The sequence below is a fragment of the Crocodylus siamensis genome, chromosome 2, assembly GCF_052110815.1.
Source record: "Crocodylus siamensis isolate JL-2025a chromosome 2, ASM5211081v1, whole genome shotgun sequence".
In the NCBI taxonomy this organism is placed as follows: Eukaryota; Metazoa; Chordata; order Crocodylia; family Crocodylidae; genus Crocodylus; species Crocodylus siamensis.
The window spans coordinates 252,955,978-252,979,914 of NC_143396.1; the positions used below are offsets into that span (position 1 = coordinate 252,955,978).

The 23,937-nt window shown below is 47.8% G+C and overlaps 2 protein-coding genes across 3 annotated transcripts in view; one reads left to right on the plus strand and one right to left on the minus strand.

The window, feature by feature from the left end:
- Positions 1 to 1,515, minus strand: part of AREL1 (apoptosis resistant E3 ubiquitin protein ligase 1) — a 33,375-nt gene extending 31,860 nt beyond the window's left edge. For both annotated transcript variants that reach the window (XM_090033687.1, XM_090033686.1), the window contains exon 1: positions 1,405 to 1,515. The gene's annotated coding sequence lies outside the window, so the exon portion shown is untranslated. The remainder of the gene's footprint in view (positions 1 to 1,404) is intronic.
- On the plus strand, positions 1,512 to 18,819 carry FCF1 (FCF1 rRNA-processing protein). Its single transcript, XM_090033689.1, has 8 exons — positions 1,512 to 1,596; positions 1,689 to 1,756; positions 2,941 to 3,012; positions 4,219 to 4,367; positions 5,579 to 5,651; positions 16,103 to 16,190; positions 17,266 to 17,360; positions 18,584 to 18,819. The coding sequence occupies exons 1-8, from the start codon at positions 1,594 to 1,596 to the stop codon at positions 18,630 to 18,632; spliced, it is 597 nt and encodes a 198-aa protein (XP_089889815.1). The 5' UTR covers positions 1,512 to 1,593; the 3' UTR covers positions 18,633 to 18,819.
- The last annotated feature ends 5,118 nt before the right edge of the window (positions 18,820 to 23,937 follow it).

The following is a 23,937-nucleotide window of genomic DNA, read 5'->3' on the forward strand; positions in this document are numbered from 1 at the left end:
AGTTAATCTCTAACTCAGCCGATGGTGCTGCTGCTTGCCCAGATCACTTCAGCAAGTGAAGTAAAACTAGGTCACATTTAAAACAACAACAGCTCCAAGCTTATAACAAATGCAGATTCTGCTTGGAGAAGACAAACCACAGGTCCTGACTACTTATTCCCACCACAGGACACAAAGGAAATAACTGGCGAACTGGATCATATCGCTCAAAGGATGAAAAAGGATGTTTCGCCAGGGCCAGAAAAGGAAGGGTGTAATATTAGGACAACACTTCCTACAAGAAGTCCAAGCGAAGTGGTGGCATCCTCCAGAGCCTAGGGACAGTACCATTCACAAGAAGGATGAATGACATTGATACTTTGGTGTTATGCCAGGAACCAAACCAGCCGGAGCCAGGGCCTTGCAGAGCCCATATTCCCAAACCTACCTAGAAGGGTCTCCCTGCGCTTGCCGTTTTGGGATGAGGAAGAAGAGAAGAGAAGGAGGGGGGAATGGGACTGAGACTCTCTCCCCCCAGCACAGCAAAATGAATCAGCTAAAGCAACAGGCAGAAACGACTGAACTATGCACCAGCTCCATACAGAGCTAAGGGACTTGGGCGCAGCTGCCCAATGTCCAATTCTCCTGGATACTTGGAGTCTTCTTCCTTCACCCTGACTCCTTCTCAGATGCTTTTCTTGCTTCACTTTTGTTCAGTGCGCGTAACCCCACTGCTCTGCCAACAGAAACTGCAAGCGATCCTGCCACCAGGTCACATGGGCCTGGGCCAGAGACAAAAACATCAGGGGAGGGCCTATTTGTCACCTAAAGGGGGCTCAGGCCCACCAGGTAACTTACTGGCCTCCCTCAGACAGGAGGCTACTGGAAAGTTGACAACTGATTACTTGGAATAAATAATGAAAACAAGGACAGGAGTGGAGCTGAACCGTTCACAACAAAGCTGCTAAAGCAGGACACTGGGCAGAACACACTGGACAGCAACCATTGACCCTCAAATGAGCCCAAAAAGCTGGCCTCTTCCCTCCCTCTTCTCCTCTCCCAAATTCAAGGCAGTAGGGCAGCTGCACTGGGGACATGCTGGGCAGCTCCGGCGTCACCCGCAACCCTGCTCCCCGGGGCCTAATGCTAGCGGCCGCAGCCCCGAGGGGGCGGTGGGCAACGGCAGGTCGCACGTCACCAGTCGCTCCCTGCCGCGACAAGGACGCCCCGGGGCCAGAGCGGCAACCGGGTCCGCCCCGCAAGGCCCTGCACCGCCACAGGGCATCTCCCGCGCCGTGTCGCGCCGCGCCCTTCCCTGGGGCACCGGGTAGCGGCCCCGCCCCCCGCAGGTGCTTACGGCCCGGCCGCCCCGCCCCGCCCCGCCCCGAGGCTCCTGCGGACCGGGGATGGGGCAAGAGCCGGTACCGGAGCGCGCGGCAGCAATTCTGGGTCTAGAGCCCTCTATGCCCGCGGGCGACGCGGGCTCCTGCAGCCCCGTGCCGGAGCCCGGAAGTGACGGAGCCTGAGGGGCAGGGCAGCGGCGGCGGCGCAGGAAGGCAGCACCGGAAGGGGAAGGAACGCGGCTGTTCCTGGCTAGCCGGCGGCGAGGACACGATGGTGAGTGTGGGCGGGTGCGCGTGGGTTGGGGACCCTGACCCTCACCCTCACCCTCTCCCTCTCCCGCGCGCTCACGGCCTGTCCCCCCGCAGGGCAAGCAGAAGAAGGCGAGGAAATACGCTACCATGAAACGTATGATCAGCCTTCGCGACCAGCGCCTGTGAGTGTCCTCGCGGGCTGTGGCGCCTGAGGCATCGTGGTCGGCCCCCGGGAAGCCGCGCGCGTCTTTCCCCGCCTCTCGGAAGGCTTCCCGGGCGCGGAGTCTGTGGGCTGCTCCCCCCCTGCCCCGGGCTGCAAAGGGTACGGGTCGGCACCGCTTGTCCCGCAGGGTACGGGTCGGCACCGCTTGTCCCACGGCCAAGCCACGGCCCTGCGGGCGCCGCACAGCGCGGGCCAGCCCTGCCCGCGGCGCTGGTCCCACGTGAAAGGCTGGTGAAGGAGCGGGTTAGCGCTTTGCCTTGGAACAATCCCGGCTGCTTGGAGCCCCTGTTGTGATGCAAATCTGAGCTGCTCTTGCACCCAGGTGTCTCTGGGGCCTTCAGTGTATCCAAAGGTGCACAAAAGAAGCCAAAGTAAGTTCCTCCAAACTAGGCACTGGGGTACTGGGACACTAGCAAATATTACCAAGAGCAGCTCCATGCAACACAGATGTGCTCACTCACTACCCCCGGGGCCCTCATAGCCCATCCTTGGGGTTTGAGGCAAGTTCCAGACTTCCACCCCTCTGCTTTTGTGTGGGGGAGTTTTATACAGCTCAGGTTCAGCTTGCTGTGTTCCCACCCATCGCTCTGAGTTAAGGAGCCCTTGGGCAGTTCAGTAGGGATCAGGGAAACTGAGTCAGCCTGTGGCCATTGTTCTTTCCTAGGGTTGCCAGTATTAGCATGGGCTGTGATCATCAGTAGTCTCTCTGTCTCAGCTGTTTCTCACAACCCACTCCTCTTATGCTAATCTTTGGGATTTGGACTGAACTTCTGGGATGAGAGTATCCTGGAGGAGGCATATATTGGCATACCCAGCCCAGCAAAAAGGAGTAAGAGGTGTTCAGGACTCCCCAATCCTACTCCAGGCTGGACTAAGCTCATGTCTTATTAGGGTCAGACATCTGTTTTCCAGTTTGATCCATTTTGCTGGTAAGGAGACTTCCTGAGATCCAATATTCCTTTCAGTAAAAATCTGCTCCAGTCTGTCAGCTCCTTCTCCCTAGCATCTCCCTCAGCTGCTGCTTCCCTGGCATTCTTTACATTGTGAAGATTTTTCTTATTCTCTTCACTGTTCCTGGTCTGCTCCTGGTATAAAACGCATTCAGAAGTGTTTTCTGGACATATTTTATGTGTTTGTATTTAGGAAAGAAAAAGATAGAGCAAAACCCAAGGTGAAAAAAAAGGATGATCCCAGTGCAATCAAGGAGAGAGAGGTGTAAGTATCCCCAAAAATTCTGTATGCTGCCTTACATGCAAGGGAGTCAAATAAGGATTCCATGTACAGGTGGGGGTTGAGTGGCTGGGCAGCAGCTCTGCAGAAAAGGATCTGGGGGTTACAGCAGGCAGTAAGTTGAACATGAACCAACAGTATACCCTTGCTGGAAAGAAAGCTAATGGCGTGCTGGGCGGCATTGGTAAGTGTGTTTCCAGCAAATCAGGGGAAATTATTATTCCCCTCTATTCAGCCTGTGCAGGGCCCTAGGATAGGCAAGGGGGGTGGCAAGCTGCCAGAGCTGGGGGGGAGAGGTTGGAGAGCGGTGGCAAAATCAGTGGTGCATGGCAGCCATGGTGGGACCTGTATGCCCTGTTTCAGGCTCCCCCACCTAGGGATGGCCTTGCCCCCACTACAGAAAGGATGTGGACAAATTGGAGAGTCCAGCAGAGAGCAATGAAAATAGTGTGGGGGCTGGGGGACATGACTTCTAAGGAAAGGCTGAGGAAACTGAGCTTATTTTGTATAGAGGAGAGAAGGCAGAGATAGGAATCTTCAAATACTTGAAGAGTGGTTCCAAAGAGGATAGAGCTGTTCTCAGTGGTGGCAGACAGAATAAGGAGCAATAGTCTCAAATTGCAGCAAGGGAAGTTTAAGTTAGATATTAGGAAAAAATTTTCTCCCTAGGAGGGCAGTAAAGCGCTGCAATAGGTTACCCAGAGAGGTTGTGGAATCTCTGTCCTTGGAGTTTTATAAGACTTAGCTAGACAAAGCCTTTGCTGGGATGATCTAGTGGGGGGATGCTCCTGGTTTGAGCAGAGGCCAGACTAGATGACCTCCTGAAGTCCCTCCCAACCTTCATTTTCTGTGATTCTATGAAAGTGTCCCCGGCCTTTCCGTGGAGAAAAGTCCAACACAGGTGGCTTCAGAAAGATATTTCCTGTAGGCCATAGAAGAGGAGGGGGAGGACTCTGGAAATCTGTTGGACCTGGTCTAAACTTCCTAATGTGTATAATAGGAAAAATGCTATTATTAAGAGAGGGAACAGACTCTTGGAGGGGGGTAGAGGAGGACTGTCCAATCATTCCCACCATCCCTCTTCCCAGCCATAGTCTCAAAACTACCTGGCTGTGCATATTTCTTGGCAAATCAGTTCATAAGTAGAGTCAGTTGGGAGTAACTGATCTGGTTTCTCTCTTTTCCTGACAGGCCACAATACCCCTCTTGTTTATTCTTCCAGTATAACACACAGTTAGGCCCTCCTTATCACATCTTGGTTGATACCAACTTCATCAATTTCTCCATTAAAGCCAAGCTGGACCTGGTGCAGTCAATGATGGACTGTCTGTATGCCAAATGTGAGTGTCCGTTTGCAACATCTCCTGAAAGAAATAATACTGTCATGTGCTCAAGGCTGCTCTTACAATGAGGGGCTGCAGAAGGCAACACAGCCGCTTTTTAGGCTTCGTAGCACTAGTGTAAAGCAGGGATTGTCAACTGGCGGTACTTGGGAAGGCCCTAGGGGGTATCCATGAGTGAGTGGGCGGGGATGGAGTGCTGCCACCACCACCCCGCGCCACTGCCTCCCAGGAGCAGGGCTGGACATTGGGGGAAGGGTGAAGGCAATGGCACCCCTCTATAGGCTGCACAGGCCACCCACCACCCTGCGCTGTCACTGTTCTACATCTGGCTGGTGGGGGTATGCTTATTAAAAAAGGTTGAAAACCCCTGGTATAAGGTAACAAAATGCCTTTAAAAGAACCTATCCTGCTAGCAGAGTACAGGGTGCAAGGGAACTTGAGTGCTGATCAGTGAGTCTGGGATCCATATTTACTTCCAGCTTCCCTGCAGGTTAAAGATAAGCATTTAAGATTGTTATCTCATAATGACAAAAGATCACATCAAAAACAGAAATTTTAAATTCAAAATATATCCAGAAGATCAGAAAGGTTTAGTGAGAGCTGCACAAATTACTGTTTAGCTTGTTTGTATTTCGTTACTTCCAAATTTTCATGATTTTGTTTATATGTTGGATTCCACTGTAAGCAATTCAGGATAATGGTCTACTTAATAGGTAGGGACCTACTGAATTCACAGTGGAAGTGGGGTGTGTGGTGGCTCCTTTAATCTTTTAGGTTCCCCATCTGTTGATCAAGAGAGAGGCCCCACCACTTGTAGCTCACTTCTGATTAGCAGGAAGGTGAAAACCACAATTTTAAACATGGTGCCATTTTTGCCTCCCACTGCTGATTGGCCAAGCTCTATTGTTTCCTGCTGACTGGCAGGGAGGCAAAAACAACACCGTATTTAAAACCATGGTTTTCATTTCCCTGCCTATCAGGAGCAAGTAGGGGGTGAAGAGCAGCTGTTGTGGGGGGCAGGACCTGCAAGATTCAAGGAGCTGCTGTGCACCCCACTTCTGCTGCAAATTCAGTAGGTCCCTATTAATAACTAGTACGAACCATCTCAGTATAAACTAGCCCATCATCACTTTATTTATATACTGTAAGGACCTAATGCACTGTTGGTGTGAACACAGATAACTAACATTCATATTCTGTTCATTCAGGTATCCCTTGTATCACAGACTGTGTAATGGCTGAAATTGAGAAGCTGGGACAGAAGTACCGTGTTGCACTAAGGTGGGTACAGGATGCTGGACTGCTTAGTAGGCTGTGCGAAACAGCACCATTTTGTTTCAACTTCCATTTTGCCATTTCAAAGGGGGACAGTGTTTTGTTTTGTCATTTCTTTTCATTTTGTTTCAAAGCACTGTTCCGTTTCATTGTGTCAAAACTGTTTTGCTGTTTCACCTGTTTTGCTGTTTCAATGCATTTTGACATTTCATGGGGAATCATAAAAATGCCTTAAAACTTTGTCATTGCTTGCCTGATTCAGATGAACATTTCAGCGATAGTAGCCCCTTCTGAGGGCATGAAGCCTGCAAAGTTTCAAGGAGATAGGTATAGAGGTTTCTGGGAAACCACCTCACACTGTTCAAAACATGTCCCTGCAAGCTGATGTTGGCGACCGGCATGGACAGCTAGAGACCCTCTGGGTAAAAATTCATGGGGAATTCAGCACAGGGGACACAACGGTGGGAGTCTACTACAGACCTCCCACTCAAAGTCCCGAGCTTGACCAGGAGTTCGCCGGGGAACTGACTGAGGCCGCTTGCTCCAGGACCTTGGTTGTCATGGGTGACTTCAATTACCCGGACATCTCGTGGGAAGATCACTCAGCTAAATCTGAGCAGGCGCAAAGCTTTCTCTCATGCATGGATGACCTCTACCTGACTCAAGAAGTCTATGGGCCAACGAGAGGCAAAGCGCTGTTTGACCTGGTACTGGCTACGGGGGACAACCTAATCGGTGACCTAGTGATTGATGGGAAGTTGGGTGACAGCAACCACGAGCTGATCACCTTCACCATCTGCCGTAAAGCTGGCAAGTCAGTCAGCAACACAGAAGTCCTTGACTTCAGAAAAGCCAACTTTGACAAGCTCAAGAGGCTAGTCGGTCAGGCCCACAGGGACCATGACTCCAGGGAGAGGGGAGTTCAATCAGAGTGGTTGCTTCTCAAGGAAGCGATCCTCAGTGCACAAGCTAACTCTATTCCAACACGGAGGAAAGGCAGCAAGAAGGCACAGCAGCCCCCCTGGCTCTCCAGAGACCTAGCGGACCTACTGTGGCTAAAAAGGAAAGCCAACAAAGGATGGAGGACGGGATTCACCTCCAAGGAGGATTACTCCGCACTGGTCCGGTCCTGCAGGGAGCAAACCAGGAAAGCCAAGGCTGCAACTGAACTCCAACTAGCTCCAGGCATCAAGGACAACAAAAAGTCCTTTTTCAGATATGTGGGGAGCCGGAGGAAAAGCAAGGGCAATGTTGGACCCCTGCTAAACCAGATGGGGCAACTGACAACTGACGCCCAGGAAAAAGCCAACCTATTAAATAGGTACTTTGTGTCAGTCTTTCATCAGTCACACGGGATGCCCATGCCCGCTATGGGACAGGGAAATCTGGGTGAGGGGGATCCCCTGCCCTCCATCAATGCTGACCTCATGAAGGAACACCTTGAGAAGCTGGATACCTTCAAGTCAGCCGGCCCTGCCAATCTGCACCCCAGGGTACTCAAGGAGCTGGCGAGCGTCATAGCCCAGCCCCTGGCACGGATCTTTGAAAACTCCTGGCGCTCTGGTGTAGTGCCCGAAGACTGGAAGAAGGGCAATGTGGTGCCGATCTTCAAGAAAGGGAGGAGAGTGGATCCGGCTAACTACAGGCCCATTAGCCTGACTTCTATCCTGGGGAAGATCTTAGAAAAGTTTATTAAGGAGGCCGTCCTTGAGGGACTGGCCCAGGCTAACATTCTAAGGGACAGCCAGCACGGGTTTGTTGCAGGTAGGTCTTGTTTGACCAATCTCATTTCCTTCTATGACCAGGTGACCTATCACCTGGACAAGGGAGAAGAGATTGATGTCATATATCTTGACTTCAGAAAAGCTTTTGATCTGGTATCCCATGATCACCTCTTGGCCAAACTGCCCATTTGTGGCCTTGGCTCCACCACGATCCGCTGGCTGGGAAATCGGCTTCGTGGTCGGACCCAGAGGGTTGTGATTGGCAGTCACTCATCATGGTGCCCTGTGACCAGTGGGGTCCCTCAAGGCTCTGTCCTGGGACCCATACTGTTCAACATCTTCATTAACGATGTGGACATTGGAGTCAGGAGTGGACTGGCCAAGTTCGCCGATGACACCAAACTTTGGGGCAAAGCATCCACGCCAGAAGATAGGCGGGTGATCCAGGCTGACCTGGACAAGCTCAGCAAATGGGCAGACGAGAACCTCATGGTGTTTAACACCGAAAAATGCAAGGTTCTCCACCTTGGGAGGAAAAACCTGCAGCACCCTTATAGGCTCGGCAGTGCTACGCTGGTTAGCACTACAGAAGAAAAAGACTTGGGGGTCATCATTGACCACAAGATGAACATGAGCCTGCAATGCGATGCTGCAGCTAGTAAAGCAACCAAAATGCTGGCGTGCATCCATAGATGCTTCTCGAGCAAATCCCGGGACGTCATTCTCCCCTTGTACTCGGCCTTGGTGAGGCCGCAGCTTGAGTACTGCGTCCAGTTTTGGGCTCCACAATTCAAAAAGGATGTGGAGAAACTTGAGAGAGTCCAGAGGAGAGCCACGCGCATGATCAGAGGTCAGGAAAACAGATCTTACGATGACAGGCTGAGAGCCACGGGTCTCTTTAGCCTGGAAAAGCACAGGCTCAGGGGTGAGCTGATGGCCACCTATAAGTTTATCGGGGTGAACACCAGGATCTGGGGGAACGTCTGTTCACCAGAGCGCCCCAAAGGATGACGAGGTCGAACGGTCACAAACTCCTGCAAGACCGTTTCAGGCTGGACATAAGGAAGAATTTCTTTACTGTCCGAGCCCCCAAGGTCTGGAACAGTCTGCCAGCGGAGGTGGTTCAAGCACCTACATTGAACACCTTCAAGAGTAAATTGGATGCTTATCTTGCTGGGATCCTATGACCCCAGCTGACTTCCTGCCCTTTGGGCAGGGGGCTGGACTCGATGATCTCCCGAGGTCCCTTCCAGCCCTAATGTCTATGAAAATCTATGAAAAAAAAACAAAACTTGTGACGCTGGCAGCAGCAGCCTCCTCTCATCCCACGTAGAGATCTGGGGGATGCACCCCTGGGAGGGCTGCGGGGCTGTAGACAACTCCTGGGGGTGCAGGTCCTCGGATCTGCACACCGGATGACAGGAGGCTGCCACTGCCACCTGGAACTGAAGCTGGGCTCAGTCCGCACCCAGCACCAGGGAAGATTGCAGCTGCTGGCCTCAGGCAGCAGTGGCAGCCTCCTGTTATCCAGTGCACAGATCGGTACAGCTCTGCAGCCCTCCCAGGGGTGCGGGGCCCCTGGATCTGCACGCTGGATAACAGGAGGCTGCCTCTGCCGCCTGGGACTGGTGCTGAAGCCAAGTAAGCCCAGCTTTGAAACTCAAAACATTTTGAGTGCCCTTGTTTCGTTTTGAAGCTGTTTTGAAGCCTTTTATTTCATTTCGATTTTGCTGTTTTGAGCTCGAAACGCATCAAAACACTTCGTAACGAAACACCCGGAAAAATTTTGCACAGTCGTACTAGTTAGGTCTGTATAAGGACTGTCCAACTGGTACCCCCTGAGGAGATATCGTATGGCTTGCGGGCTCTTGCCTAGCTGCCGCTTGCTCTTGCAGCAGCAGTAGCCATAGTCTCCAGGCTCCCCCTCCCTCCTTCAGGTTCTGATTCCTATCCCTGCTCCTGGGAGTGGGGTAGCACAGCAGGAGGGGGTCAAGTGCCCATTCTGTCCATGAGTAGGAGAAGGAGCCAGGCTGTCCATGCTGCAGGTGGATTGCTTGTATAATATGCACAGTTGGGGGTGCTATGTGTGTTTTGTGTATCAGTGGGGCTGGAGCTGGGCTTCCTCCATAGGAAGTGCAGGGTGGGGTAGGATGCTGGGCTGCATGTGTGGGGGAGCGGGGAGTAGACTGAAGGGGATGGATCTGTGGCCCACATTTCATGAAAGTTGCTGTGCTATGGGGGCTGCTGCTGCCTTAGCTGTCATGGTAGCATTTAAGCAACTGGGTCCCCTGATGTGGATGCGTATCTTCTGATAAAAGGAGTTTTCCTGCTTCCAAATGCTACACAAGGCATCAGATGGTAGAAACTCTGCTGGGAGACCTGCTGCCACTCCAGGGGTTTTGTTGACAGAGCTCCATTGGCCAGGTGTGATCTTTCCACCTCCATAGCTGATGTAGCTTTGCCAATGAGTGTAGTAATACAGGCCTAGTCTCTGTTCTTCAGTCCTTTTCCTCTTTGTTTAGCTACTCCACACACCTCACTGACTTGTTTAAACAGTGTTAAAGATAAAACACTACAGTACACAAAGGCATCCATTCACTATGCATTTTAACTATGCATTGGGGAAATAGAAGATTCTTGTCCCCAGAGCAGGTTAGATTTTCCTGGGGTGGAATGCTTTGTCAGAGCTTGTCTTCTGAACCTGTCAGTTTCTGCACAATTTAAGTAAACTTTTATTTAATTCAAAAAAAAAAAAAATCATGATGCAGATCCAAGCCAAAACTCACTAGCATCATAGCAAGAATTAGTTTGGAAGAACACATCGTGAGAGATATTCACAAAGGCTAGGGACACAAATTATACACAAACCGGTATAAGCAATCAGAAACGGGTTCAGATTTGTAACACAACAGAAGTTCAGTGGACATAAACTACTTTCAAAATGACTGTGCGCATAAACTGCTTTTAAAAGTTAGAATGTACCAGCTGTAAGTTTTTGAGTTTATCTTAAACTGAAACTAGTTTAAGAGAAAGCAGGATGGATATAGTATCAGATTTAACTGATTTAGGGTAAATCAGTTTATTGAACCTCTGTCCCAGATCCCCTCCAGATTGAAATTAACTCAGAGTTGCCCAGCATCCCAGGATGCTTTGCACCTCTCCCACAAACCACCCCCTCTTTGCAGGGTGGGCAGGCTAGCCCAAGATGCTCTGCTCCAGCCCAGCAAGGGGGCATGCTCTAGCGCAGTGGTCACCAGCCAGTTGGTTGTGATAGACTAATCGACTGTGGAGCCACTTTTGGTCAATCCATGTGCCCTCCCCTTCCCCACCCATCAGGTCAGTCTGTTGGGAAGAGAAGGGGCAGGGGCAGGGGCCGGGGCCAGATCAGGGCCTCCATGGTGAAGGACAGATGGAGTGCAGCACAGCCGAGAGCAGGGGAAGGTGAGTGGGACCCCAGTCCGGTCAGGTGCTGGGAGGATTGGAGACCAGGGGGCTTGTCTGGGGACAGGGAGGGGTCCCACTGCTGGGTGTACCCTGGGGGAGACCCTGGGAGCACATGCCCCTCATCTCTGTGCAGGGTGGTGGCAGCTGCCGCTGCCCACTGTGCCTCGAGCTCCACTGCAGCTGGCCTGGGAGTGTCACCATGTGTGTTCCATGCTGGGCTGAGCTGTACCCCCTGCCCGCCTGGTGGCAGGATGCATATGGCATAGGGCCCCAGTTTGACCAGATCTAGAACTATCAGCTCGTCCAGGGGTGCATGGGGAGGTCTCCCACTGCTGGGTGCACCCTTGTGGGGGCCACAGGGGCCCGTGTTCTACCCCACCTGTGCTCAGGGTGCAAAGGGCAGCCCGCAGCAACACCCACCTCCGTCCTGTGCAGAGATGGCAGGGCACAGGCTCCCAGGGCCTCCACCAGGGTGCGCCTAGCAGCAGGAGTCCCCCATGTACCCCTGGCCAAGCAGATAGTCCCAGAACCAGCTGGGCCAGGGCCTGATGTTACATGTGTCCCGCCGCAGGGTGGGTGCTGCTCAACTCAGCCATGGGACTCAAGTGGGGTCAGACCCCAGCCCAGCCAGGTCTCAAAAGAGCTGCTTGTTCAAAGGACATGGGAGTGGGGGTTCTCCACCGCTGGGCACATCCCAGTGGAGGCTCCAGGGGCAGAGGTGGCTGCTGCTGTGGGCTGCTTTTTCTGTGTTGAGCACGGGTGGGGGGAGCACGGGCCCCCAGGGCAACTGCCAGGGTGTGTCCAGCGGTGGGAGCACCCCCAGTGCACCTCTGGATGAGCGGATAGTCCCAGTCCATTTCGTCCCAAAAAAGGAGCCTTTCCCGATGCCATTTATCTCGCCACTTGACAGGCAGGGGATGAGGCTCAGCCCATCGGTGGGATGCACATGGCATCAGGCCGCTTCCAGGCCAGCTGCAGCAGGGCTTAAGGTGCAGTGACAGCTGCCTCCACCCCATGCACATATGGGGCTGGCATAGTATGTATGATACTGGGTAGCTTATGAAATGAATACAGTAACAACAAAGCACTTAGATTTATAGATTGTAAGGCCAGAAGATTATTGGGTCCAGCCCCCTGCACCAAGTAGGAAAGATAATCAGGGGTCAGGTGACCGTCTAGTCTCCTCTTGAAGATTTCCAGGGTAGTCTGGAGGGAGCTTATTCCAGTCTGGACACCCTGACTTATGAAAGTTTTTCCTAATATTGAACCTGAATCCATCTTCCAAGACCTTGTGGCTATTACTCATGGTTTTCCCCTTGAGTGCCCTGGTGAACCGTCACTCACCGAGCCCTTGATGTACTCCCTTAGTATAGCGGAAAGCTGCTACCAGGTCCGCCCTCAGCCTTCTTTTTGAGCTGAAGAGTCTAAGATCCCTCAGCTTTTCCTTGTATAGCTTGCCATGTAAGACTCTGATCCATACAGGTGGCTCTTCTTTGGCCTCTCTCAAGCTTGTCCACGTCCTCATTGAAGTGTGGTGTCCAGAACTGTACGCAGTACTCCAGCTGCAGTCTCACCAGTGCTGAGTAGAGCAGAAGAATTGCTTCCTTGGTGTTGCTGGAGGTGAATCGATGCATGCCAGAGTGTTGTTTGCCTTACTGGCTACAACATTGCACTGCTGGCTTATATTCATACTGTGGTCTATTATTACCCCCCAGGTTCCTTTCATTTGTGGTGCTAGTCAGTTTGGTGCCACCAGGCCTCTAGGTGTATTGGGAGTTGCTTGTCCTGAGGTGGAGCACTTTACATTTCTCAATGTTGAATTTAATCGGATTCCAATCTGCCCAACTTGCTAGCCTGTCTAGGTCTGCCTGTATTTGTAGCCTATCTTCAAGCGTGACCATGCTTCCCCATAACTTGGTGTTGTCTGTGAACTTGGCCAGTGAGCTCTTCACCGCCCCATCCAAATCATTAATAAAGATGTTGAAAAGTACTGGACCAAGGACTGACCCCTGTGGGACATCGTTGTCTACTTCTTATCAGGATGACACAGATCCATTCGCTATGACTCTCTGGGTTCTAGCCTGCAGCCAGTTTCTTACCCACCTGATTGTCTCAGAGTTAAGCCCACAATCCTCTGATTTTCTCACAAGGACATTGTGGGATGCTAGATCAAAAGCCTTTTGGAAGTCAAGGTATACAGTGTCAGCCTGCTCTCTCGTGTCCAGGTGGCGAGTTACCTGGTCACAGAAGCAGATGGGGTTGGTAAGGCAAGACCTGCCTGCGACAAAGTAATGGTGGCTGCCATTCAGAACCTTACCTTCTGCAAGCTTATCACAGATAAACTGATGAACTTTTCTAGGATTTTCCCTAGGATGGTAGGTAGGCTGATTGGCCTATAGTTACCCAGGTCCTCCCTCCTGCCCTTCTTGTGGATGGGCACAACATTGGCCCTCTTCCTGTCCTCAGGGACTTCTCCAGAGCGCCATGAGTTGTGGAAGAGTTTTGCCAGGGGTTCCACAGTGACTTCGGCCAGTTCCTTTAGCACTCTCAGATGAAGATCATCCAGTCCTGCTGATTTGTATATGTCTAATTTTATTAATTGGTCATACACCAATTCTATGGCAATAGTAGGAAGACGATTATTCCTACCATGCTTATCCTTTGCTCTACCTGGTGTTGTTTCCCCTGGTCTGGTGAAAGACTGAGGTGAAGTAGTCATTCAGGAGTTCAGCTTGATTATGCATATCCAAAATAATATCACTCTCTTCTGGTACTACTCTCCTCTAGCCATGATTCTCAGTCAGGGTGCTGTAGAATCCTGGGGTACCTGGAGATCTTTTTAAGAGTGTCACAGGGTACCACACACAATGTTAGCACAGTTAGGTATACAAACATGATTCACAAGATAAACCCAGAGATTTCAAATAGGGATCCATTGTGTTAAAAATATTCTGACCTGCTTTGGGCCTTCTGAGCTCTTTGCAAAAGAAAAATAGTTTAAAAAAAAAGAAAAAGCCTGTGAAAATCAAGAATTGGCTATTTTCAAGGGGTGCTTTGAGTCTAATGAGGGATGCCTTGCTGCTGCACATTGCCCTTTGCACCCTAAGCACAGGTTGGGGGGCATGGGTTCCTGGGGGTCTGTCGTCCCCTGCCCCCACACACACCTGGGTGAGCCGCCTGGCCTCCAGTCCTCCCACTCACCCTTGCTCCTGCCTCTGCCCCATTTCCTCCCTCACCACAGGGGCCGGACCTGCTGGGCAGGGGCAGGGGTGCTGGCATCCAGTACATCTGGGTTGGACTTGAATTAAAAAATGATCTGGTACTTAAAAAGGTTGAAGACCCTGCTTTAATGCCTCCCAGCTTCTGGCCTGGGCCATTGAAGACATGTGGCTGCATTTCCAGAATCAAAAGTGAATGTCTGTGTACTTGCTAAGAGTCAGCAGTCTGGATATGGCAAGTTGTCTATTGTACTGGAGAATTCTACTGGTCGACCATACAGGAGTTGGAGGCAATGATAAAACCTTTAACAATGTGGCGAACCATACTTTAAGATTTTTTAAATTCTTTGATCCAGTTGGTGATGTTTGTAGCAAGACTTCTGCGTCTGGCACTTAGATCAAGCCAAAGGAAAATAGGACAGAAGCAGGTAGGCTACTGGACGGAAGGGGAGTGGGTATTAAGGAATCTCACACAAAAGAAAACTTGTTTTGTAAAGTCCTGCAAGGGCCTCAGTAGCAGTTCCATAGATTGCATTGTGTTCTCCCACTATGAGCTCTGAAAACTTTGTGGGTCCTTTTAATATTGGGGTCCTCACAGACTCAAGCAAAGTCTATCTGGCCCTGAGCTTGCACCAGTTAAAACATTCCAACTGTAACTTTCTGTGTTTCATCATTATTACAATAAATACTTTTATGTATATGTTTTTTTCTTGCGTATTGTAGTCTATTTGCTTAAAATTTATCTTCAGCCTTTTGAACATTCATTGCATTTGCTTGCAGGATCACTGAAAAATTTCTCCAAGTGGCATGTTCCTGGAGCGTTCTGCCTTAGCACAGCTAGGGTAAAAAAAGGAGCATCTCCATGCCCATAGAGAGCACAGGATTTTCATATTGTTCCAGGTCTTGTAACTACCTTGTGTTCTTCTTGCCATATGAAAGGCACCTGCCAGCACAAAGGTTCGGTTTTAGGGCATGTTTTGGAAAAAAAGAAATGGCATAAGTGAACCCCATTAAAAGCAATCTCCTGATCTTATTACATGTCAAATATTTGCTTTCCTGCTTTCAGTTCTAACAAACTTTCCAAGATCAAAAGTCCCTCCAGGATGAGACTAAGCAGAGGAAACGCTTCTGTACAAAGAGGGGGGTTTTGTCTCTCTCCAAAAAGATTGGCCCAGGATTTCAGGAGCTTCTCACATAAGTTTCATCTCAGTCCCATCAGTCTCTTAAAAATGTGAAACTATTCTAGAGCCAGGGTAGTGGCCTGCAACACCATGATCTGTAGGGCATCATTCCAGATTAGGGAACTAGTTCATCTCTGCAACATTAATCACAAGTATTGTTTTTCACTTTCTATATTGACCCGTTGTATGGTATTGCGATACAGGTACTAGAGAACTCTAAGTTCTTTATCTCAAAGTGCTGGAGGAGGATATGGATTTTACACCAAAGCACATGTTTCTTATGTTCTTTTCTGTTTGACTGAAGCCTGGCACTGTGGGGCCCTGATCCTCACTGAAACTCCTGTGTGGTACTGTAATAAAGCAGCATTTGGCAACCATTTTAGGGTGGGAGTTGGAGTGATCCAGTTCAGGTCAGAGGTCTGCAGGTGCTAGGACTCAACTGCTGTTGCTACTGGCAGCAGCAGCTTGTCCCCCAGCAACAAAGCAAGAGGGTTGGCAGCTTCTGATTGTCCCCAAAGTGGCAAGGGGAGAGTGCCTACAGCTGCTGCTTGTTCCCTCCACCAAATGCTGTCAAAGCCCTATGTCCACAGGCCTGATGAAATGGCTCCATGGGCCAGATCCAGCCTGTAAGCCACAGGTTGCCAACCCCTGTAATAAAACTTAACAAGCAGGTGAAATATGTTAGCTGAGTCTGTTCCCTGATTCATCCTGTTCATTTCAGATGGGCTGGAGTGGTGGGTTCACCTGCTGTTCTGGGTCATGGTCTTCAGGTGTGGCCACTGCCCAGAAAGAGAGGTGGATTCTCTATCCTTGCTTTGTTGTCTGAGAATATTGCTCTGATCAGGCTGCCTGGATGCTCTCCCTAATCCTGCCTTTTTTTTATTCCCCAGGATAGCCAAGGACCCACGATTTGAGCGCCTGCCTTGCATGCACAAAGGAACCTATGCAGATGACTGCTTGGTGCAGAGGGTCACTCAGGTACCCCCCATTCCTAGGGGTCATTTTTTGCTTTTCTGGCATGAAAGCTTACTGAGAGTTGCTGAAATCCTGTGGGCACGAATGAGCTATAAAATCAAATGCAAAGAAATGGCACTATCTTGTCAGGGTCACTGTAGTTGCAATACTAATGTTAATTTATTTGGAGGAAGCTATAACATCCCCACAATGCACCTTGTTGTGCAGTACTATTCCAAGAAATAGGTAAAGTAGATAGTTGCTTCCCGAGTCCTGCAATCATTGATAAGGCTGGGTAATCTTTGTAAGTCACCTAGATGAGACAACGAGCAGACAACTGCAGTTAATGTAGTGATACTTTGATTAAAAACCACTTCACCCCTGCTGCTTGATAGGGCATATCAGCTGTTAGATTGTAACTGTTTTATCTGCATGACCCTATAGTAGGTTTGGCAGGATTTGATTTTTATTGATAAATTTTGAAAAACATCAATTTTACCTCACACTTACTGACCAGAAAAATATTTCCATAGTGAATAATCAGAATTTATAGAAAGGGGACTTAAGAAAAATGATGGCAGGTGGAGTGTGAGACAACAGGGGGAGCAGTCCTATAGAAATATGCTGACTAGTTTGGACTGTAACTCTTAGAAACCCCAGCAAACTGGGAACAAAGGAAGAGAGAGTAGCAAAGCAGATGAGGGAGCTACCAGTGAGCAGAGCCAGGACCGCTGGCAGCAGTCCTACAGTAGTTACATTTGTCACAGCAGGTGGTTAAACTGAACAGTCCTGAAAATTTAAATCCATAAAAATCTAAATAAGTGTTTTAAAATAAACGTTAATATTATCCCTCAAAATTATTAAAAAAAATGAATTCTGCCAAGCCTACCCTTTAGCAAACAAATTAGTTAAACTGCTCTAACTTTAATGCTGATGAAACAGGGTTTGCTATGTTTGTATTGCTGCAGAATCACCAATTTGAAGTTATAGTTGTTTCTACCTGGTCTCTCGTGTTATAAGTGAATAAAGGCATTTGCTTAGCCTTTTCCTTGTTAGACAAATAACTGGTGGCTACTCTGATTTACCTTTTTATTTGCAGCACAAGTGTTACATTGTGGCCACTGTAGACCGAGACCTCAAGCGAAGAATCCGAAAGATCCCAGGAGTCCCTATTATGTACATTTCCAATCATAGGTGAGAGACCTTTTTAACAGGCAACCACGCTAACTGACAAAGTTGCTCTGTTATCAGTTTGCTTCCATGAACATTTGGTCTATCTTATGTTGTTTTTTCTAGTGTGTGTTATTGTATAGTCCTTAATAGCAGGTGTGATTGCAAAAGGGCATATCTGCCTTTGTGAAGAAAAGGCTGTTGGCTATTATAACAGCAGCACCAAGAAGAATAAGTTTGTAAAGCCATTTCTATTACAAACCACTTGGTTGTGAATTTTTCCAAATCTGTGTGGTACCATTTGAGTCTACTTGTTCAATTTGAAATGGCTTTAAATATTATGGGAGCTGTAACCTGATGTAACATAACGTGAAATTGGAAAAACTCAGCAGTTGAAGCCTTTCTAACTTGTTATGATGGCCTTTTAATCTAGGTTCTTAAATGGCCTTTGCAAACCACCTTCAATATATCAGTGCTATCTTCAGCATGAAATACAACTTTCAGGGTTGTATCTTTCATTACAACTATGTAAAACTTTTTATAGGTAAATAAAATGGGGAGAAAACAAGGCATAGGCAGAGAAGGAAAGCTATTATAGGTGTGATGAGAGAGAATATAGGAGCAGTAGAGGAGAGAAGGTGTTTGTGCTGACCATAGTTGAGGGTGAGGTTCAAAAGATGGGGAATCTGGTTAAGATGAGGAAGGAGAGTAGTGTATCTGCATCCATGAGTCTGGTTGAAGTAAATCAATGGAGCCCCAACTGCCCACTAATTGATATGTAGCTTTGATTACTTCTTATACTAAATATTCCTCATCCTCATCCTTTAGTGCCTTTGAATCCAAATTGAGCAACTAATAAAACAGTTTTCTGAAGTTCTTTGCTTGCCATATGTTCTGTCTCTGAGCTGAAAGCTTTAATGTTATTTCTTTAGTAAACGCTTGATAGGAAAAATATTTCCTTGTGTGGGGATGACTAATGCTTTGAGGTGTCCACATCCAGTAAACGGTAATACTGGATCACTGGTGGTGATCTCCCCATATCTCTTTGCTGGTATCAGGTTTCAAGCTCAAATCCCAAATGATGGTAAAGTCAGAATGCCACCTGGTGGCTTGCTGCCAGGTGCATCTGTTTTGGCTGCTTACTGCCATCATTACTTACAAAGAAGAATGTGACAGGGCAGTTACCTGGGAGGCTGGTTTCCGTGCAAGCCATTCCACACTCACAAGTTCTCTTTTGTCACTTCCAGGTATAATATTGAAAGGATGCCAGATGATTATGGAGCCCCTCGACTCTAATTCTTGCAGCGGAAGTTCCCAAAACTTCCTGCTGCCAAGACTCTGAATAAACCAGAGGGTCCCTTTATTTCTACCCCACTTTCTCCTCAATGCTGGGAGCACTGCAAGGATTGAAGATGACAACGGACTGCTTCTTAGGTTTTGTCTTCAGAACTTTGTTTTATAATAAAAAGCTGTTCTGGATCCATCTGCCTTGTATTCACTTTTGCTCAGACTGCTACTGGTAACTTACTGCAATAGGTCATGTGAGCATTAGGGAGAGGACCTGAGGACCATGAGTATGAGTGCCTCTACGGTCCTTCCATCTCCCTCTGCAGTAGAGGTGCTTAGAAAAATTTCTTCTAATGCCTTGCACAAAGGGTCAGGGGACACCCAGCAAGGAGCTAGATTGAGTCCATACAAGTTCTTAGAAACGAGTTTTGGATCAATCTGAATCAGTAATCTGCTGAGGGAGAAATATTCCTGTGACATTTCAAGCTCAGTTCTGCCCTGTGGTCAGAATTCTGTATCTTTATGCTGAAGAACAAGGGAAATACTAAGGCCTTGATAGCTGATATTTCCCACATGGGCACAGAGACTTTAATGAAATGTAGTACAAGAAAATGACAAAATTGTAGTTAAGCCTATCTTTAAAACCTTCCTATTTAACTAAGATCCTGATTAAATAGAAGTCTTACATGCTATATCTGAGGAAAGCTAGTAAAATTCCTCCTTTGCCCCATGCTCTACTTTTTGAGAATATAACCACATAGGTTATTGAGGACAAATCTGCCATCAAGTGTCAAATAAGCAAGCTGCTTTGTCTGAATGTGTCTCAGGCATGTACATATGATTCTAAATATGGATACTGCACCACAATGTTAGCACTGTTATGTGTGCAAACACAATTCAGAAGATAAACCCAGAAATTTCAAATGGAATCCACAGCGATAAAAACATTCTGGCCTTTTGTGGTCTGAGTTATTTGAAATGGCAGAATTGCTCTATTGTTAGCCTGTACAGTAGTCAAAATTTGAATGAAAACTAAGAGCTGATGTTTTCTGAGAGGTGCCTTGAGTCTAAAAAGGTTGAGAGCCACTGGGATAAACCAACTTTTGCCTTTTACGGAGCTATCAACTTGGTATTCCTCTCCTAGTCTAACATCCACTTCCATGTGCTTCTGCATGCCTTGCAAAAAGCATGCAACATTCATAAGATAGCGCTACCTACAGCATTTTTGCAGTGGCCTTCTAGCCATTTTGCCCTACATGAAGAGAATGAGGACAGAACAGGTGCCAGGCTGAATGTGTGACATAAAGCCATGTATAGGCAGTCCTTGCGCTTATAGCAGGTTACGTTCCTGGAAAAGGCGCTGTAAGTCAAAACGATGCAAGTCGAATCTGTTTTTCCCATAGAAATAATGTTATAATAGGGGTTACATTCCTGACCAAGGGCCTGATGCCCAACTTTTTATAGAAATCGCCATAAACAGTGGAGCTGCTGGGGTGCAGGTAAGACATGCTGGCCCCAGGAGTGATTCCTATGGCTCATCCTGCACCACCTGGGGTCAGAGCCAGGAGCCCTGTGCCCCCAAGCAATGGTTCCAGCCCCATGAGCTTGTGCCGAGTGGCTGGGTACAGTGCCCATCACCATTGCTAGAGCACTGCCTTTTCCTTTTATCAGCCATTTTTAAGGACTGAATATATAAAAAAAAGTTTAACATGCACTAAGAATCCAAAGAATACAAGAAACTGACGCGCCAGAGCACATCAGGAATCCAACTGACGGGGTGACGTATGGACATTTGTGTGCTGCCCGAGTTGCCATCGTGCTATAAGTGCGAGGATCCAGTGCTGTAAGTAATAACGGGTGTAAATGACGGAGCGCCACAAGTGCAAATCGCCATAAATAAAAACACCAGAAGTCGAGGACTGCCTGTACGTGAACTTCAAAGCTAAGAAGAGCTCTCTGTTTGGGCTGACAGTGGGGTCCAATTATTCTCTGTTAAGTCACCACGTAGATAAGGAAAATTGCAGTACACTGCACTAGCAGCTGTAGCTGTTTCTATTAGTTAGGAAATCTGTCCCAATATACCAACGTATCTTCACCAAAATGTTGCCACTAACATGTCTTCAAAACAGTTTTAAAAGCTGTGTCTGGTGCTTGATTGGAGCTGTTTTAATCCAAGTTTATCCCTGAAAATGGTGATGTAACCTAAGGACTTGGGAAGATACTAGAGTATACTTCCTACCCCAAGCAGGAAAGAATACCAATGTCTGGACCCAAGCCTTTCCTCTGTACAGGCTCACCTGAGGCTGGGGTCCTTACTAAGTAATTGTAAACCTAACTGATAATTAAATCTAGATTGTCTTTTTCACTCAAGTAAATTCAATCTCTGAAGTGCTAATTATGCAAAAATCAATTCTGAAACCCACACTACTTTTTTAGGTAAGGCTCAAGCAAGGGCTACAGGATTACAGGCATACCTTGTTTTATTGCACTTTGCTTTATTGCGCTTTGCAGATATTGCGCTTTTACAAATTGAAGGTTTGTGGCAACCCTGCGTCGAGCAAGTCTATCGGCGCCATTTTTCCATTGGCGCCATTTGGCTCAGATGATGGTTAGCATTTTTTAGCAATAAAGTATTTTTTAATTAAGGTATGTACTTGTTTTTTAGACATAATGCTATTGCACACTTAATAGACTACAGTATAGTGTAAACATACCTGTTATATGCACTGGGAAACCAAAAAATGCATGTGACTCGCTTTATTGCGATATTCGCTTTATTGCGGTGGTCTGGAACCAAACCCGCAGTATCTCCGAGGTATGCCTGTATACCTGTGTAACCCAATTTTCAGAGCAGCTCTTATTTAAGGAAGTGTCCCCACTGCACATTTAACTAGAGTTATCTACCCCAAAGTTATTTCTGTCAAGTTAGTTTAGCTCTAGCGAAAGCAGCCAAACTACAAAATAATCCTCAAGCTACTGGGCCCACACTGGAATTCATTGTTGGTGCTAAGATTTTTGGGAGCTTATCCTGTGGTTCTTATCACTTCAGGGAGTTTTTCTATGAATTCTTTCCCAGTGAATTGTGAAAGAATTTGTCTGTTCTATATGGCAGACAAGGTTCTTTGGGTGAATCTGGTCTTTATGGGCACATGGAGGAATTTTGGCAAGGCACTACAAGACAGCACTAGTCAATTGATGCCAGCTTGCATTCACACTACAGCAAGGGAATGTTACCAGTTAATAAGTTGTATTCACCTACATTTTAGCCCATCTGCCCTCTCAGGACAGTCAGTATGTGTTAAAAGGACCCCTCTCCATGGACTGCCATCTTGATGGGGTGGAGAGGCTTGTGTGTACCAATGACCCTAAGAGCAACACAGTCTGGAACGGGGTAGGCAACCCCTGGCATGAGCGGCAGAGTGTGGCAAGCTAAAGCATTTTGCTCAGCACATATGCCTCAGGGCAGGTGGCAGGGAAAGGGTCAAGACTGCTGCCATAAACAGGATTTAATTCACTTATTGGCACTGTCTGCCCCTGGCACACCAACATCTTACAAGTCAAGGTTGCAGGTGTTTTTGGCACTCTGCCCAAAAATGTCCATGGTCTGGAGACTTGTACTCCTGGTAAGGTAACCTGTGCAATAAGGTCAAAGGTGAGGTATGACAAAGAGCAGTGTAACACAAACAACCATAGCATAAAGACCTGGAATGGAGGATGCCGGATAACAAAATATGCTGGTTAATTGAGTGTCACTGCTCCTCTTGCAGCATCGCCGACCCTCCTGCAAGCCCTGTGCAACCTGTTATGCCCTGGACCCTGGGGGCTCGGAGAAACTGGAAGTGCCATGGTGGGCATTTCTGGTTTCACTTTACCTTACAAGCCAGCATACCGGTTAACAGAGCATGCCGATTAACAGAGCATGCTGACTCGTTAGGTGCCAGTTACCGGACCTTTTACTGTATCAGCAAGAAACTCAACAATTTTAGGATTTAAAATGATGTTACTTGTTTTGAAGAAGTTTGGCAAACTCTAAAGGAGACCCTCCATGAGGCTTCCATGGAAGCAACTGGCTTTATCATCCAATACCATCAGGACTGGTATGACAGAAACAATACTGATATCAAAGTCTTTCTCAATTAAAAGAGAAAAGTTTTCTGTAACTGGTAAAACCATCTTATGCCCAGTCAGAAGCAGGGAACTTTTCAATGGCTTAAAGCTGAAGCCCAGAGGAGGACTTGAGAATCAAAAACAAATGGTGGGAAGAGAAGGCGAAAGAAATCCAACAATTTGTTGACAGTCATGATGTGGAACTTCTTCAGTGCAATCAAGGCAATGTATGGACCAAGCTCTTGTGGACTTACCCCATTTAGATCTGAAGATGGCAGTACACTCCTCAGACAAGTCCATCAAAAATCCCTGGAAGAAGGACTACCAAAAGCTCCTGAACTGAGAATTTATGGTGACTGGTGAAACCATCAAATCCATCCCTCAGCATCCAGTAAGGGGAGCACTTGCTAGTCCATCTATTTCTGAGCAAGTCCACCAGGCATAAATCAGATGAAGAACAACAAAGCATCTGGCCCTGATGGCATACCAGTTGAGGTCTTCAGAGTTGATGGGGAAACTATGACCAACAAGTTCCACACATTTTCTCAAAATCTGAGGAAATTCCCACTGACCTAAGGGATGACAATATTGTCATTATTTCTAAAACAGAGATAAATCTGACTGTAAAAAGTGCTAAGATGTATTGCCTTCCTCTTTGTTTCTGGGAAAATCATTGCTCAAATTGTGCTGAACCTGCTGTTCCCTTTTGCCAAGAAAATCCTTCCTGAGCCTCAATGTGGCTTTAGATCATCAAGAGGCAGCATAGACAGGATTTTTGCAACCTGGCAGATCCAGGAAAAATGCAGAGAACAACACCAGGAACTATATATAACCTTTATTGATTTGACCAAAGCCTTCAACTCTGTGAACCATGATGCTTTATGGAACATTTTATTAAAGTTTGGCTGCCCAGGGAAATTTATCACCATCCTAAGACTCCTTCATGACCAGATGACTGCGTCTGTCCTATGCAGTGACTCTGCTACAGAGCTCCTTGCCATTCGAACTGGTGTCAGGCAGGGCAGCGTGATCCCAACAATTTTGTTTTCCATCTTTCCATCAGTCATCAAGATGCTTATCCATGATCATCTGCCACGTGGCATCAGTACTGAGTACACGATGGACTAGAACCTTTTCAATCTCTCTCACTTCTGAGCCAAATTACTTTGGCCTCAATTGTGGAACTTCAGTAGGCCCACTGTGGTGT